General features: G+C 35.4%; 1 protein-coding gene across 9 annotated transcripts in view; it reads right to left on the reverse strand.

Annotated features, from left to right (window-relative positions):
• ARL15 (ARF like GTPase 15) overlaps positions 1-15,160 on the reverse strand; it is a 216,288-nt gene that overhangs the window by 98,026 nt on the left and 103,102 nt on the right. For 2 of the 9 annotated variants that reach the window (XM_082782862.1, XM_082782864.1), the window contains one exon: positions 10,343-11,449. The exons of the other annotated variants lie outside the window; for them this stretch is intronic. In XM_082782862.1, the coding sequence (XP_082638988.1) occupies positions 11,270-11,449 (180 nt within the window). In that variant the 3' untranslated portion in view covers positions 10,343-11,269. Of the gene's footprint in view, positions 1-10,342; positions 11,450-15,160 lie in introns of those variants that run through there. 9 annotated transcript variants of the gene reach the window in all.

Consider the following 15,160-nt stretch of genomic DNA (forward strand, 5'->3'; position numbering starts at 1 on the left):
AATAGGATAAACTGAAATTTACCAGAAAAACCTTAAGATGTCACAAACCAGTCCTTCAACGAGACTGTGTTCATAGAACTAGTACTCAGCATCATACAGATGTGAACAACTTTTGTATTTTTGGTTATGATATTAGAGTAAAATAATTTTATGTGGAAATTAATTTGTGTATGTATGAATGTATGAATTTATGTATGAATGTATTCATGTTAAATATGAATATTGCATTAACAAATAAACACATATATAAAACCAGTACGTGAAGCAACATTGATCTTGATGCAGATTAAATACAAATATTTTAGTTACCCCTAAATAAATATTTCTAAGGAATACTTAGAAATTATACTTACTCTAAGTAATGCTTAGAAATAGGAGTGCTGAAATGAAAAATTGTGCACCCAAAGACTAATGTTAGGAAGGAGTACAAAGATCTGAAGGGCAATTCAGAGGGATCTAGCCAAAGTCTACAAGGGGCAACGTGACCTAAGATATGCTCGAGTCACAGTAACTGCACATGCATGGCTTCTGAAAGGTGTAATTTCAATTAAACACAGCACCTCAACAAGCTCTAAAAATAGACCACCAACTTCATGAGGATAGGCAAAGTAGACTGTTTCTTAATACTCTTTGGAGAGTTTAGTAGCTTACATTAGCATTTTCTTCACAGTCCACTTTCATAGCTTACTTATCACAATGATACAGCTGAAGCAAGAAAATACTAATTACAAACACCTGTGTTTTTTTTTTTACAATAATGAAGATTGCATGATATTTGTAAAGTTCTTTATAAATATGAAGAATTTGTAAGATTCACTAAAATGTCTGTATTTAGCACATGACAAGCCTGTGCTCTGTACCTCAGAAACAACTCTGCCCAATTCCTGCTTTGCAACAGTGCATCTCCATAAAACCAGTCAGAGCAGCACCATAGCAGGTTCTTGTACAAGGAGATAGTCAGAAGAAAATAACCAGGCTACTAAGTGAAATTTCTTCTTGGAAAAGTGGTACTACTTTGGTGCTGATGCTGACCTTCACTGAACACAGATTACTCCTTCAGAAAATAAAGAATACCGAGTAAAAAAACAATGAAGTGGGGATACGAGGGAGAAAAGAGAAAGAATACGAACCTGTGTAAAGAACCATAGGGTCAGAAACACAGCCAGAAAATCCTGCTTCCTGTCTAGGTACCATCACACACACACTACTACACAGAAGTCAGAAGAAAAAGACTATTTTTGAAGGTTTTTTCAATTCAGGTGCACTATGAATGAAGTCAAAGATACACAGCAATTAAACTATTTCCTGAAACATTTGTTCTGGGTCTTGATCACTGGACCTGAATCCACCAGTTTTGTATCCTATTCTCATTCTTGCAAGGGAACTGATGCAGAGACACCTTCTGACATCCAGTCAGATGCTTCTCTTCTCTTCAGCACCTCGCAGAGCAGAGAAGCAAAACAGCTCTATAGCTGCAACAAATGTGATTGACTGATCCCTGCAAAACACACAACTTTTCTCCCCAACATTTTCTACACCCTGAGGCAAAGACTTGTGTATTTTACTTCAGTTTCAGAACCTTTGGAATGTTTCTGAAAACCTTTCTTAAAAAAGCAGATTTCCATTCTGAGTAATGTTAAGAGAATGTAATACTATTGAAATTCAGGTGCAATTTGTACTGCAAGAAGTATTTCATCTTACTCTAAAACGTTCTTGAATGGAGTGGACTCCATTCATCAGCTTGGAACTCATGAGTGAGCTTTCATCATTCATATCCATCAGTTCAGCCTTTGTGCTAAATCTTGCTCATTTGCCCCGAGTCCATTGTACTCTGTATTTCACTGAGGTGATGAGGATTCTGAGGTTTTGGGGTGGCAGAGGCACAGACTGTTAAATGGTCTTTCTTTTCCCAAAAATTCTGGTAAGAAAGTTCTTTTAGGTGACCAAAGAGAAACTGATAGTAGGTTTTTTTTTTCTACTGTAATTAAAATCACTATTAATTACCAGATCACTGGAAGTCCCTGAGAGGAGACACATGAATAGTTCTTTTCCCTTAAATGGAATTGCTATAAAATAGTACTCCTGCTAGGTCTCTTCTTGTTTTCCCTTTTATATTATCTGGAAGAGCTGATTAGCTGATCAGTCTTCAAGCATCCTCTTAATCCTCTAAAGTTCCTATGCTTTTCAAATCCTCTCTCCTTTATGAGCTGTCTTGTCCTCCTGTGCTAAGCTAGTAGGCAGTTTCCTTCAAGACACCATTATGTTAAACAACCATTATTGGGATGACAATGGCATTTTTCCTGTCAATAGCTGAGTTTCCAGTGGCTTTAAAGAAAAAAAAAAAAAAAAGCATATGCAAAACAAACAAATAACCCAATACCCACCCCAGCTGCCCCAAAAATAACACCACTAAATACTTTCTTGGAAGTATTACAGTGATATCACTTGGCTGAATGCAACATGATTTGAAAATATTGGGAAAATAAAGATAGTTAAGTTTACTGTAAGCACTAACCACTGCAAATAAAGTGGAAAAAAGAAAAAAAAAAAAAAAAAGAAAAAAAAAAAAACAAGACTGATTCTCAGAGATAAATGAGGTCTGGGATTTCTCTGATGACTTCTGAGCTATCCCCTCCTTAGTGACCTCTCCCTCACTCAGAAAGGAAAGCAGACAAGATCAAAAGCAAGATGAATCAGTATTAGACTGAAGTGATTCGGCCCCTAACGTTTTTGGCTCAACTATACAACTCTGCACTGCAACCCATTAAATGCTTGGCCTGTATGCAAGGAAGAGGCAGGAACACAGGATTTCTTCTCGAAGTTAATTTGTACCCAAACACTTAACACATCTCTGTATGTCAGTCACTTCCTGTCATGTCTTGAATAAGATGAAGATGCTTTCAGAAAAGCAGACCCTTTCTAGTACAGCAGTAGAGGATGTCAAAGTCAAAGGTGGTCAATATTTCCATATTAAACAATACCTTTTCTCGTATGAAGTAGATGTTCTCTAAGAGTAGTATAAAGACCAGACCTGAAGAGCAACATGAAAACATACACTGAAGTCAGAAAACTTACTGTTCATAAAAGCATTGATTTTTACAGGGTATGAAAAAACTTGCTGGACATAACAAGCTTAGGCCTCCATTATAATCTCTATTTCTTTTACCCCTATGTATATGAAGACAGATTTTTCATACCATGTTAGTTATACATGTTTCAATCCTTCTGCCACTTTTTCACTTCTCTTGAAGGATGCTATTATCCAAACATCTGGATCTGCTCTTTTCTCTATAATATAATGAGCAATATTTTATGGGCTGTATATTCATATAGAAATACTGCATATGTCTGTAGTTACATATACTGTATTGAAGATAAGAGAGAAAAGGATACAGCTTATTTTCTTTATACCTGATTGTGTTTTTATGTTTCTCATGATGAAGAACAGGACCAGTAAAGTCAACACACACTGAAAAGGCCTGTTTAAAAACTACTCACCTCATGATCTAAACTACTTGCAATAACAGATTATCTGATTAAAGGCTCCTCTTACATAAGTAGATAAATTTATCTTGCCTACAGGCATAAATGAGAGCACATCTGCAAACTTACAATAACGTTTATCTATTGGTCTCTTTTGCAGCTCAATAACATACACTAAAGAAGCATTTTAATAAATTCATCTGCCTTTTGTACTTCAGGGGGAGGGAGGAGAAAAGGAGAAAATGCAGACATCTCCAGTTTTCGTGTAAGCCAACAATTTAAACGGGGTCTATTACAGTACACTTGGCTCCTGACGGAACTACTCGAGAACCTGTCATATGGCATGCCAAGTTCTTTTAAACTCTCTGAACAGGTTTATTATTACTACTCCACAAAGTCTGCAACAAGTCTTGGCAAACCTACCACTCAACATGAGGAACACTAGACCAGATGTGTTTAGAATCCAAAAGAGCAAAGTTGCCATTTTCCATTTACAAGTCACCTTTAATCTTTTCAACTAACCTTTCAAATTGTAGTTAATCCAGGGTCCTGTCTACTCTAGCAAGATAGATAAATGGAAATGTAATGAGAGAGAGTTCAGTCATCAGACTAACTCTTCTTTGGCCAAAATACTTTTCTATTATGTTAATTAGTCTTTTCATAAATGTAACAGGAGAAACTAAAATAACTAAATGCTTCTGGGCAGGAAAAAGACAGTATACAAATATACTGTATTTCAGTTGATATTCACTGCAGCAGTGTCTGTAGGATGTATGCAAGCATGCATGCACACATCTAGGTTAATTTTGAATCACCTCTTCTCTCCTCTCCCCCTTTTCATTTGCCTACCAGAAAACATCTGGAATGACAGAACTGCTATGTTACAAGTGGCCAAGATGTCACTGATATTGATGAAATGATCAGTGACAGAGTTTAAAATTGCTACAATCCTTAATTTTCAGAAGGTCATGTAATGTAGTAGTGTAGTAACATTTATTAAACTCCATTTGTACTTTTTAAGAGTTTATGACTTCCATAACTGAGACAAAAACAGTTTAAGACAGAAAATTAAAAGCCAAGATTCTGAAGCATAATTCTGTGGCAAACAATGACAGCCCTAATAAACTCCGGATACAAGTAATCAGAGCATAAAAGGTTTTTCATAAAAGCCATGTTATGTCAATAGCTTGTGGCGGCTGAAAGCTTCTCAGAGACTTACAAATCCAGCTAAGAAATGAGTAATGGAAAATATTACAGTATTTCACAAAGCACAAGCAACAGGATATATTTTAAGATTCACAAAAGCATCTGAGTAAAATGAAAAAATATACTTTCTCACCTGAAATTCTTACAAAGTTGCCATTCTCCTAGTAACTGAAGTAATCTAATAACATATCTTATTAAATTATTATAAACAAGAGGTAGGATACTATGCTGAACATATATTAATAAGAGTGAATAAATCTATAAAATGTGTTGCCTGAAGGAGTATCACAAATTATAATGAGATTTGGTAGTTTTTGTGTTTTGTTTTTAAAGTAAAGGGAAAAATTACACCCATTGTTTTACTAATGACTAAGGGAAGGCAAAACACAAAGAAACAATGATGAAAAAATGTGCTGAAAATTCTGAGATCATCACAAGACTGAAAAATCTCTATGTTTTCAACAAGATGTATTTACTCTATTTAAGAAAACTTACATTATAAGGAATAATTGTTGAAGTAAGTTCGGGTTTCCCGAGGTGGGCAGAGAGTGGAGCAAATTTCTGGTTAGTTATGGAATACTGAGATTCCATAGTTGTTCTCACATGCAAGAAACCATGTTCATCAAGAAGAAAGTCTTCAGAAAACATGCTTCCCCATATTTTGCATGCAACTAGTTTTGAATTAGACAAGTAAACATTAAGTACCTCAAGAGAGGGAGAGAGAAAGAGAGAGGTGAATCGTACACTTAAGGAAACAGCTTATATGATCAGTTCCCAAAAGCAGCTAAACTCACACCACCACAGATCTTTGATTTTGGGTGTTAGTTTGTTTTGAAAGAGCAGAGACCCTAACATAGTAACTGCAGCATGGTTCAGCAAGCACAGAAGTTCAAGTAGCATGGATTAGTGTTGATCCATGATTGACCCTAGTAACTCTAGACAATTTACCAACAATCAACTTTCTTTCCTTAAGAAACCTCCCAACTTTCTGCCAGGGTTTGTGTGAGGGTACTCTGTGAGACCATACCAAAACAGCCACTAACTTTGGTAACTACAGCAGTATAACATCTCTGAACACTGCTTACTATTTAGATCATGTGTTAGTCAGAGAGACAAACTGAAATCTTAAATTTTAAACATCAAAGTCTAGAAACTAGGAGCATGCAGCACCTTTCTACCACTCCAGCAATGATGGGTTCTAATAGGATGGTAGTAAGGACTGTTTGCTGCTTTACTGTCTCCCATGGTAACGTTCTTTCAGCACATTATATAGGAGTTCTATGTCTTCCCTTGTATAAACCAAAATGAGTTACCCAAATCTGAATGACCTGTTGGGAATAAGCATCATAGAGTTGGTGCTCTCAATAGCTTATGTACACCTATTCTCATCTAAATGACAAAGATCAGCAGTTGGAGAGGTCATGACTGAGACCTCCCAGGATGATGAAGAGCTGCTAATCATGCCATAAGTTATGCAACTGCTGGGGGGGAGTTCAAAAACAAAAGCAGATCGCTACAAAGACAGGCCTATGTACAACAGATAGATATCTATATAACTGTAGGGATAAATACTTACCTGTATGCACAGGAACATCAGACAGAGCCAGACGCCCTTCTCCTCAGGGGAAACGCAGAGCCATGAGACACTGCATTTTGGTCTACATGACCACCAGACACCTCAAAGATCAATATATACCTCACAGATCAATGAAAGCCAGACTATCCATGTTAATATTCTGATAACTTTGTGTCAATGGGGTGAACGGAAAGGCATATAGGAAACAAATGGAATACTTCTGTGGATTGCTGTTTCCTTTGAAAACAAAATTTGGTGATAGCAAACTCCTTGGACAGAACACTTCTTAAAACAGGAATTTTTCCAGGTAATGCAGTAATACAAATCAAGAAATTACTTTCTGAAGCGCAAATACCCAGTGCAATAGACACTGTATAATGGGGTTGTTTCTTGTGATGATGTGATGAAATATTCCAAATGACACAAATGTCCTCCTACAACTCTTTCTGAACTTAATGCCAGGACATGTTTGGTTACTGCTTGTCAAGTTAAATTCATTTTCTCCTTTCAACAAGCAGCTCATACAAAAAATATCCTTATTAATTAATGTTATTATTCCATAGCAACTTCCTTTACATTGCCACAACAAAGATCTGTCCCATTCTAATGAGATTACATAAAATATGCATCCTCCTTAGTTGTATAACACCACCTAAGATGGTCTTTACATAAGCTTCTTTTACCAATGTTTTTTTTTTTTTTTTTTTTTTTTTTCCCCAAATATGCATGCCTTTCTGACAATTAAAAATCTGAAGTTGGTTTCTTCAGTTTATAAAAATTGTTTTTATGGTCTTACTACTCCTTAACTCCTTAAAGAACTTATTAGCATTATTCAAAAAGATAGTTGATAAAGAACATTTAACTGTTTAACAATACTCAACAGACAGTTGATTATAGAAAGACATGTCAGTGCACATATGGCAGGCAGATAAATTATGCACATCTGGATTACTTTTGGCAAGAAACACAGCTAAGTGTCTAAAGCCAAGTTTAGCAATCTGTCACTATCAATATGTGCATTTATTTAAAAGACGTCAAGGATTCAAAGTCATATTTTCTATTTCTTCATAAATGTTCCAGCGCTTCATGAGACAGCAAAGCAGGTGACAAAACACATTGCTTAAATTGCCACAGGCTGTATAAACAGGGATAATTTTGAACTCACCATGCATATAAGAGTAGCCAAATTTTTCAAGTCAACTCCATTTTTCATTAGCTTATACTAAAACCTAGTATACCGACAAGACCAGCCTCAAAACTTAACTAAAAGTTGTTAAAACAACATGGTAATTCCAAGAAAACTAAACAAAATGAAATTATCAGAAAAGTTGCAATTATAACCTAATTTGTTAGCCGTAATTGTTTATTTTTAGTGATACTTTAATGAGAAACTATGCCACCTCATATCTAACTTTTTAGGCCAAAAACAAAACAACACATTAGTGCCTGACACAACTTACACCATCTTAAAAGGTAAGCATAAAGCTGTCAATTGAGAAGTCATGCTTGTTCTGTATTTAAATCTAATACAACTAAACAGAGAGACCCTGTAGGTATGGATAGACATAGCCAACACCAACTTTTATAAAATCAAATCAAGTGATTAAAAAGCCAGAGATATTTTTCTCAAAACAACAGTGAGTATGACCAAAAAGACCTTTGTAAATCTCTAAGTATTAAAAAATAATAATAATAACATTTAAATTTTGTGGCAAAAAGACTATTTGCTTTTTTTAGATATTAAAATTATTCAACTCATACTGAAAGTGGAAGGGGGAAGTGAAGCAGAAGGACAGCATTAGCATTGCCTATCATTTAATAAAATCTACAAAAAGAATTTGTTAGAATGCCAAAACATCCTGTTGCTTAAGAGAAGGTGAAAACCCCTTCGGCTGATGGTGCTGTTTCTTTCCTATAGGAAATTCCATTCAGGTTTAACTGAATGATCATACTAAACTCATTCACACTCCTCTCGTGATTTATATTTCCAAGGAGAAGAAAACCTCATTCTCTTATTCTGTTTCATTCACACTAGCTAGATATACAGAGGGAAAACATCATGCCTGTGTAAGTACTTCTAAGCCTAAAATTAAAATCCCAACTTCAAAAAAAGTTGATCGTGTTTTGTATGCAGCATACAGTAAGAACACTCATTCTCACACCCTTATATTTGTATGTGAATTCATGAAATACAGAAAGGTTTTGATTTACAGTTGTAATAGATCCTCATCTGTAATCATAAGAAATGGAAACTACTTGAAATGATTACAGTATTTATTTCAAGTGTTTAATCCAAGTTACTTTAATATTTGCCATACTGAAATCAAACAATTCTGTAATACATTTTAGAACCCTTTTCTATTTGCATCTGTTTTATAAAAGTAGTCACCACATACTAATTTTATTTCACACACACACAAACACAAAAGTAAGTAACCGGCCACAATGTTCTAGATTTTAAAACAAGGAATTAATTAACCATCTTACTGTGCACTAAGTCCACAGCTATGAGTGAGTTTTAACCCATCTGGTCAAACATGAAAGAGAAAAGATGGAAGAAGCAAGCAAAGAGACAGAATTATTTCCCATCCTGGTGGGTCATCTCTGTTACAAGAAAAAGTATCTCCCTGCAGCAATCAGGAAAACAGAAGTCACATTGGAGAAACACACTAGGCTGAAGGAATTCATGGTAGTCTTCTCTAGACATTTACTTAGGATGGCTTTTTGTTTGTTCGTTTGTATTTTCCTGCTGGTTCACTTCTCAGTGGATCACTGTAAAAAATTCTCTCCATGCAAAATGTATTCCTATTGTCTCCAGTAGCCCTACAGTTTTCACTCTTCTTTATGAATACTTAGTATACATGCAAAATTCAGTACATACGTTTCCTTCCAAAGAAGACAAATTCTCCTGACAGGTATGCATACAAACATATTTGAAGCAGTTTATTAAACTGAGTTAAAAGAAATCTCTTAAAAATGAGAAGTGGAATCTGTTGCTTACCAGAGCAAAATTCTTAAACAGTTCTGGAAAGGGTTAAACAACAGGCTTAACAGTGCCAGAGGCTAGGTATAATACAAACTGACAATACAGCATACACTTTCTATTGGATACGACATGAATTATCTTTCAGAGCTAAGATGAGTAGACATTTTAATAAGTAAACATCTTTATACAGTAAAAAAAAAAGTAAAAGACATCTTTATAAGTAAACTTGATAGTAGTATGGTATTTCATTTTAAAATGTTTTCAGTAGATTCGTTATAGTTGTCACTGTGTAACAGTGTTTTTTTATTGCATAAATACATTTAGAGTCAATTGACTTTACACTGGTGTCCAGATACACTTCAATGTTCAAGACGAACATTAAACTCTCCACCAGCAGAGGGGGACCTCTATTGTGATATGTTTCTTTCAACCTACTCGAAAGAAACTCTTTTAAATCCATTAGTTAACTTCAATGTATTCTTCGTACAAACCTCATATATAGGACTAAGCAAATATGCCTATTTCCCACAGACATTAAAGATGGAAAACTTAAATTGGCCGATTATTCATTTTGCTTTGATCACATCAAGATCACACCACAAGACAGCATTTCTAAAGCTGCTTCTAAAAGTCCAATGTATACCTGAAAAACTCTATGTTAAGGGAACAGAGAATACATAGATTTTTCTTCACCATTAATTTAAAGGTCCTCCTATCGATTTATGTAATCTGTTTCACCATCACAGTCTTTGGAGCTTTGTTTGACTGTCACAGAGATCAACTTTTTTTTTTTTTTTTTTCCCAGATGCTCTTAGGTCTCCAAGTACTCAAAACTCCAGATTGCCATTACAACCCTAGAGCATTTACAAGATTTTTCTCCGTGGACATAAGCCGAAGAGCAGAAATACCTGACTTCCACAAAGCTAGCTGTGGACTTGTGCAGAAAGTCCGCAGCAAAGACAAGAAATGAACCCATATTTTCCAACATCTAAATAACTGTAATTTCTTCTTCAACTGTAAGTACCACTTATTTCTAACCCTATCCTCCCTCCTCCCCCCCTCGGATTGAAGCAGCCTGTATGTGTCGTCAAATGAAGTAACTGATAATTAGCTTTTAAGATGGAAAAGAATCATATTATGGTATATTAATTGACAAAAACCTAACTTCTTTCTGTAGACAGCAATTGAAATATGGGATAGTAGGCTTCAATGATTTTGCTTGATGGTCATCAAGTTGGAAACTTTAGGTATAAAAGCAGCTTACGATCTTAAATATTTTAACTACACAGTTTTTCTTTCATTAATTTTGTGAGATGTCAACCACAAAAGTGCTCTAGATCAGTGTTTATCACAAAATAGTAGGAACAGATATAAAACAAGAAACACGGATCCACTATAATTAAATACATTTAAAAAGTGATTTTTTTTTTTTTTTCATGGAGCTAAGATTAAAAGCATCCTTAAACACCCACCCCAAGTAAAGCTTGCTATTTCAAGAGGTAAACATTGTAACCAGTAAAATGCTTTTCTTGATTCAGGATGAGTGCCATGTTAAAAAATTTTAAAAAGCCCAAATCCTGGACTAACTTTGCCAAAATATAAGCAGAATGTTTAACAGTGCCATTGTGTTGCGCTCAAACAAAACTTTGATCATAAATTCCTTTTCAAAGACCAAAATGAACAACAATAGAAAGCAGGTTTCTATGGTAGGGCAGCTCTGTTAAAGCTTTCAATAACCATGTCAGCTCCCAGGGGCTTTAATTTGCTTCTGTGATGGCCTTTGTTTTTATCTTTAAAGAATTCAGTAACTACATGACACACATGTACCTTTTTTTTTTTTTTTTTTCCAGTATTCTTTGGTAAAATTTTAATTGGTCTCAGGCAGACATTTGTGAGGAGCATTGATCACTGGAGCAGATTTGCAAGCACCAAAGACAGGTGAGGAGGCTCTGGGCATCTGACAAGTAGCAAGCACTGAATTTAAATTCTTTTGGGAAGCAAACAGGCAAGTACAACTCTCATTTTTTGCTTTTTAGCATTCTACTTTCCCACTCAATGCTGGGTGACATCAGCTGGCACACCCTGTCTGTAAGCACTCCTTTCACTGTGGAACAAGTTTCATGGACAAAAAAGAGAAGGAATTTTCTAGGACTCTGGTTTGCTTTTCTTCTCTTCATCTCTTCTCCCTTGTTGTTTGCCTGTAAAATTTAAGATGAAATACTCAGGTCTGCAAAGACAAGCAGCAGATTATTACTGCATGACAAAAACAAACCTTGTCTTTTCTAACAATAGCCTGCCAGCTTCAGAGACAGAGTACAAGAAACATGTGGCTTGGTCCTTCCAAGCCAAAACTTTAGATACTATGTGTAAATAATAATGTTTGCTGAGTACTATGAAATACTAAAAAGCTGATATAGCCCCAAAATATTGTACCATAGCACAGTAAAAGTTTGCAGGATCCAAAACGTGCTTGCAGCACAGAATTTAAAGGAGAAGTAGAATGGGGTTGTTGGAAGGTTTCTGGTACTGACCCACAACTAAAAGAGAAAATAATGTGAACTGAAGATCTATTTTGAAAATTATTCTTGGCACCTCAAAGCTCCTGAACAGGAAGACTATGATGGTGGTATGTATAACTCTTCCCTTCTCATTATTATGGTGATGAGTAACTGTTTGCATCCATCCCAGCAACAAAACATGGAGATAAAATATTTCTCTATTTCCAACCACCGCACAAAGCAGCCATCTAAGCAGTCTCAAGATGCAACAGAGAACAGTTTGATAGAGGTTGTGAGACTGATGATCCAGCCTAGATCTGTCTCTGTTGTAGAGGGACAGCAGTTGTCCAGAATGCAGTCAGCTGAAAAATGCTAAATTTGTGGAATCCTGTGGTGTTTTGCAGGATTTCTGGCAGAGTTTTCCTGCATTTCTATAGAACTACATCGATTTCTTGCTGAGCCTTTTGTGGAGCTCAAGCTGCAAATTCCTTTAATAGGTACAGGACTGCCACACTTTTCAGCAATAGTACTTTGTACCAATCTTCACAAAACTCCCATAAACTTGAATTCCAAAGAGCCTCATTGGTCTAAATTGAGAAAGACCTTAATTGTTGCTTCATTGGTAATTTCTAATAAAGGAATGGGGAATCAGATTTAAAGCTTTTTTTTTTTTTTTCCATCTCTGGAAAAATGCAGAATTGTATCAAAGCTTGCAAACAATTCCACTATGCAAATTAGCCAATATCACTTTTAATACAGATTTAATGAATATTTATCTAGTAGCACTTAGTTCAAAATATTAACACATACTCTGAATGTTATGTCAACATCTATATTCTGACTTAAGTCTGAATTATACTTCTAAAGAGAAACTTTTTTGCATAAAAAAGACTAATTAAAATTCTATTAAGAGAATGCAATCAAGAAAAATAAATTTAAAGCAACAATTAATCTAAACAGTAAAATAATTTTAATTCTGCAGGATAGAAAAAATTATGGTCTTCAGTGGGTATACTAACAAAATAACCACTTCAGAATGGACTTTTAACATACCTAAAAACATATCTTATAGCAATATACTAAATATACTATAAAATATACCTTATAGCAAAATACTACTTCTGCATTACTTAACACCATAGGTGAATTAACATAAAATATGATAAATATTAAGAAAACAAAGTAGTATATTACGCTGACATCCCAGTGCAAGAAGTTTTTAGGGTTTAAATTACTTTTTTTAAGAATGCTCATATCTCCTCGCTGAGTTACCAGGGAAGAACAATCACATAAAGGCAATTTTAAATCACCCTGAATCTCAAAGCCACATAAATTTGAGAAAGATTCAGCTGTTTCTGGATCAGACAGCCAGAGAAAGATAATAATAAAACTCAACTCTACTTATGGAAATGGATGCAGGATGTAGAACATATATATATATTTGTATACATACACATTTATAGCAAATAATTAAGAATTAATGTATATTATCTATATATTATGTAGCTCTGGAATGCCATTTCAGAACTTGACAGTGCTGTATTTATTTCCAATATCATAATATAAGAGAACCCAAACTGGTATCAAAGGTTTTTTTTAAGGGGCAAAAAAAGTATGGAAATACACAATGCTCAAGTGTCAAAGCAAATCCACCCCTTTAAAATAATTTGCTGCTATTGCTGTGAAGCAGGTTACAAACTGACTGGTTATATATCTTCAAAATGTAATTCTGATCTTAATTAAAAATTATTTTTCAGTCACACTGAACTAATGTTGTCCATGGGTAGCTTTGACACATTCTAGCATTGACGTATTTTAGTCACTTCATAACATCGTCAGTCCCTGAATGATAATCCTGAGCAGTGTAAATCATCCTTCTTTCACTTTTTGATCGCAATGCTCAGATAAAACATTGTATCCTGAAGAATTTTTAACTTTTTGCAGACTTTAGGAATACTTAAAATTGTACTTTTCAGAATACAGCAGTTGAAATAACTGTGAAGGCCAAGAACTAAAAAATTGCCATCCTAGTTTATTGGTAAAATGATTTGTGTAACTTCTCTGGTGAGCTAAGTCAGTACCACAACACAGTAGCAGTAACGTAACAAGTGCAGGATTCCTAATGACCACAATTGTTAGGATTGGTATCATACTTCTTTAAATTGAGTATGGCAGGGTCTATACATATAAAAGCACTGAATTGGAGGCATCTTGGAAAAGGAGAAAAATGGAAATACTCAGTGAGACAGGTAATAACGCCAGTTTGGGAGAAAACAGCCTTTTTTCCTCTTCTGTCAAGCTCTTAATTCCTGCTTTAAATTCAGATTCTCATTGGAATCACCAATAATTAGATGGCCATTATCTTTGAGGTTGTAGATGATAGTCTGCCTACGTTTAAATCCTGTAAACTGAATATGAGACTCTTTCTTTACCTCAAAGGTGACAAGCAAATACATCAAAAGTCTGGTATGTTCTAATACTACAATGGTAGCTATTTCAGTTAAAGACACAAGTACTGGGAGCAGGACACATGAAAAGATCCAGACAGCCTTCTGCCTAAAAAGCAGGAAGGGCCAGTGGCCAGGTGTAACCCCACCTGTCGGTTGGATGCCAGCTTATAATCAAGGCATCTTTTAAATTTAATTTTTATATATTTGAGAACAAAACAGAGTGGAAAGAACATGAGTTTGAACTTTCCTGAGAAAGACAGTTGTACAAAAGTACGTTGTATTCAATAAGCTAGATTTCTGGTGTCCCTTCAGTCATGGTTCTTTCTAGAACATCATTCAGTTCCTCCTCCTACTACTTAAGTAGTACCTTTAATGGTATTATTGTTGTAGAAGACAACACCGTTTTAAGGCACTGTCCTTAGCTCTCCAGTCTGCACCCCCGCATGGTGCCCCACTGTCAGACACACTAGACTTTTAAATGATTTTATAGCTAGGTTCTACCAAAAATGAAGATGTCACTTTGCTGACCCACCCTTTGAACATAGATCACTTTTGGAGCATCCAGACTCCTGCATGTTAGTCAGAGACGTGATGCTCTGTTGCTTTCTGCATCCATAAAAACATCAGCCAAATCCCAGGCCTTATTGCCCACAACAGCACTCTATAAGCTCTTACCCAGTTTGGAAACTAGCAGCCATCTTCCTAACTCAATTGCATTGTCAATTAAACAACAACAAACTAACATGTACCATAACAAAAACTTCATTCAACTTTCCTAATTTCAAAACAGGCAGTTTGTCAGTCAATAAACATTCCTTCTACACTACAAGTAAGTGAAAGGTGACTAACACAGGCACAAGACTTTTTATATGCCTGCAGATTTTGGAGAGGGTTTGGAAGGAACGCGCTTGCCAGAAACTGCTGGCAAGCACAACCCCTGTAACAGCAGGCAATGGGATAT

This window comes from Aythya marila, assembly GCF_965140915.1.
Source record: "Aythya marila genome assembly, chromosome: Z".
NCBI lineage: Eukaryota > Metazoa > Chordata > Aves > Anseriformes > Anatidae > Aythya > Aythya marila.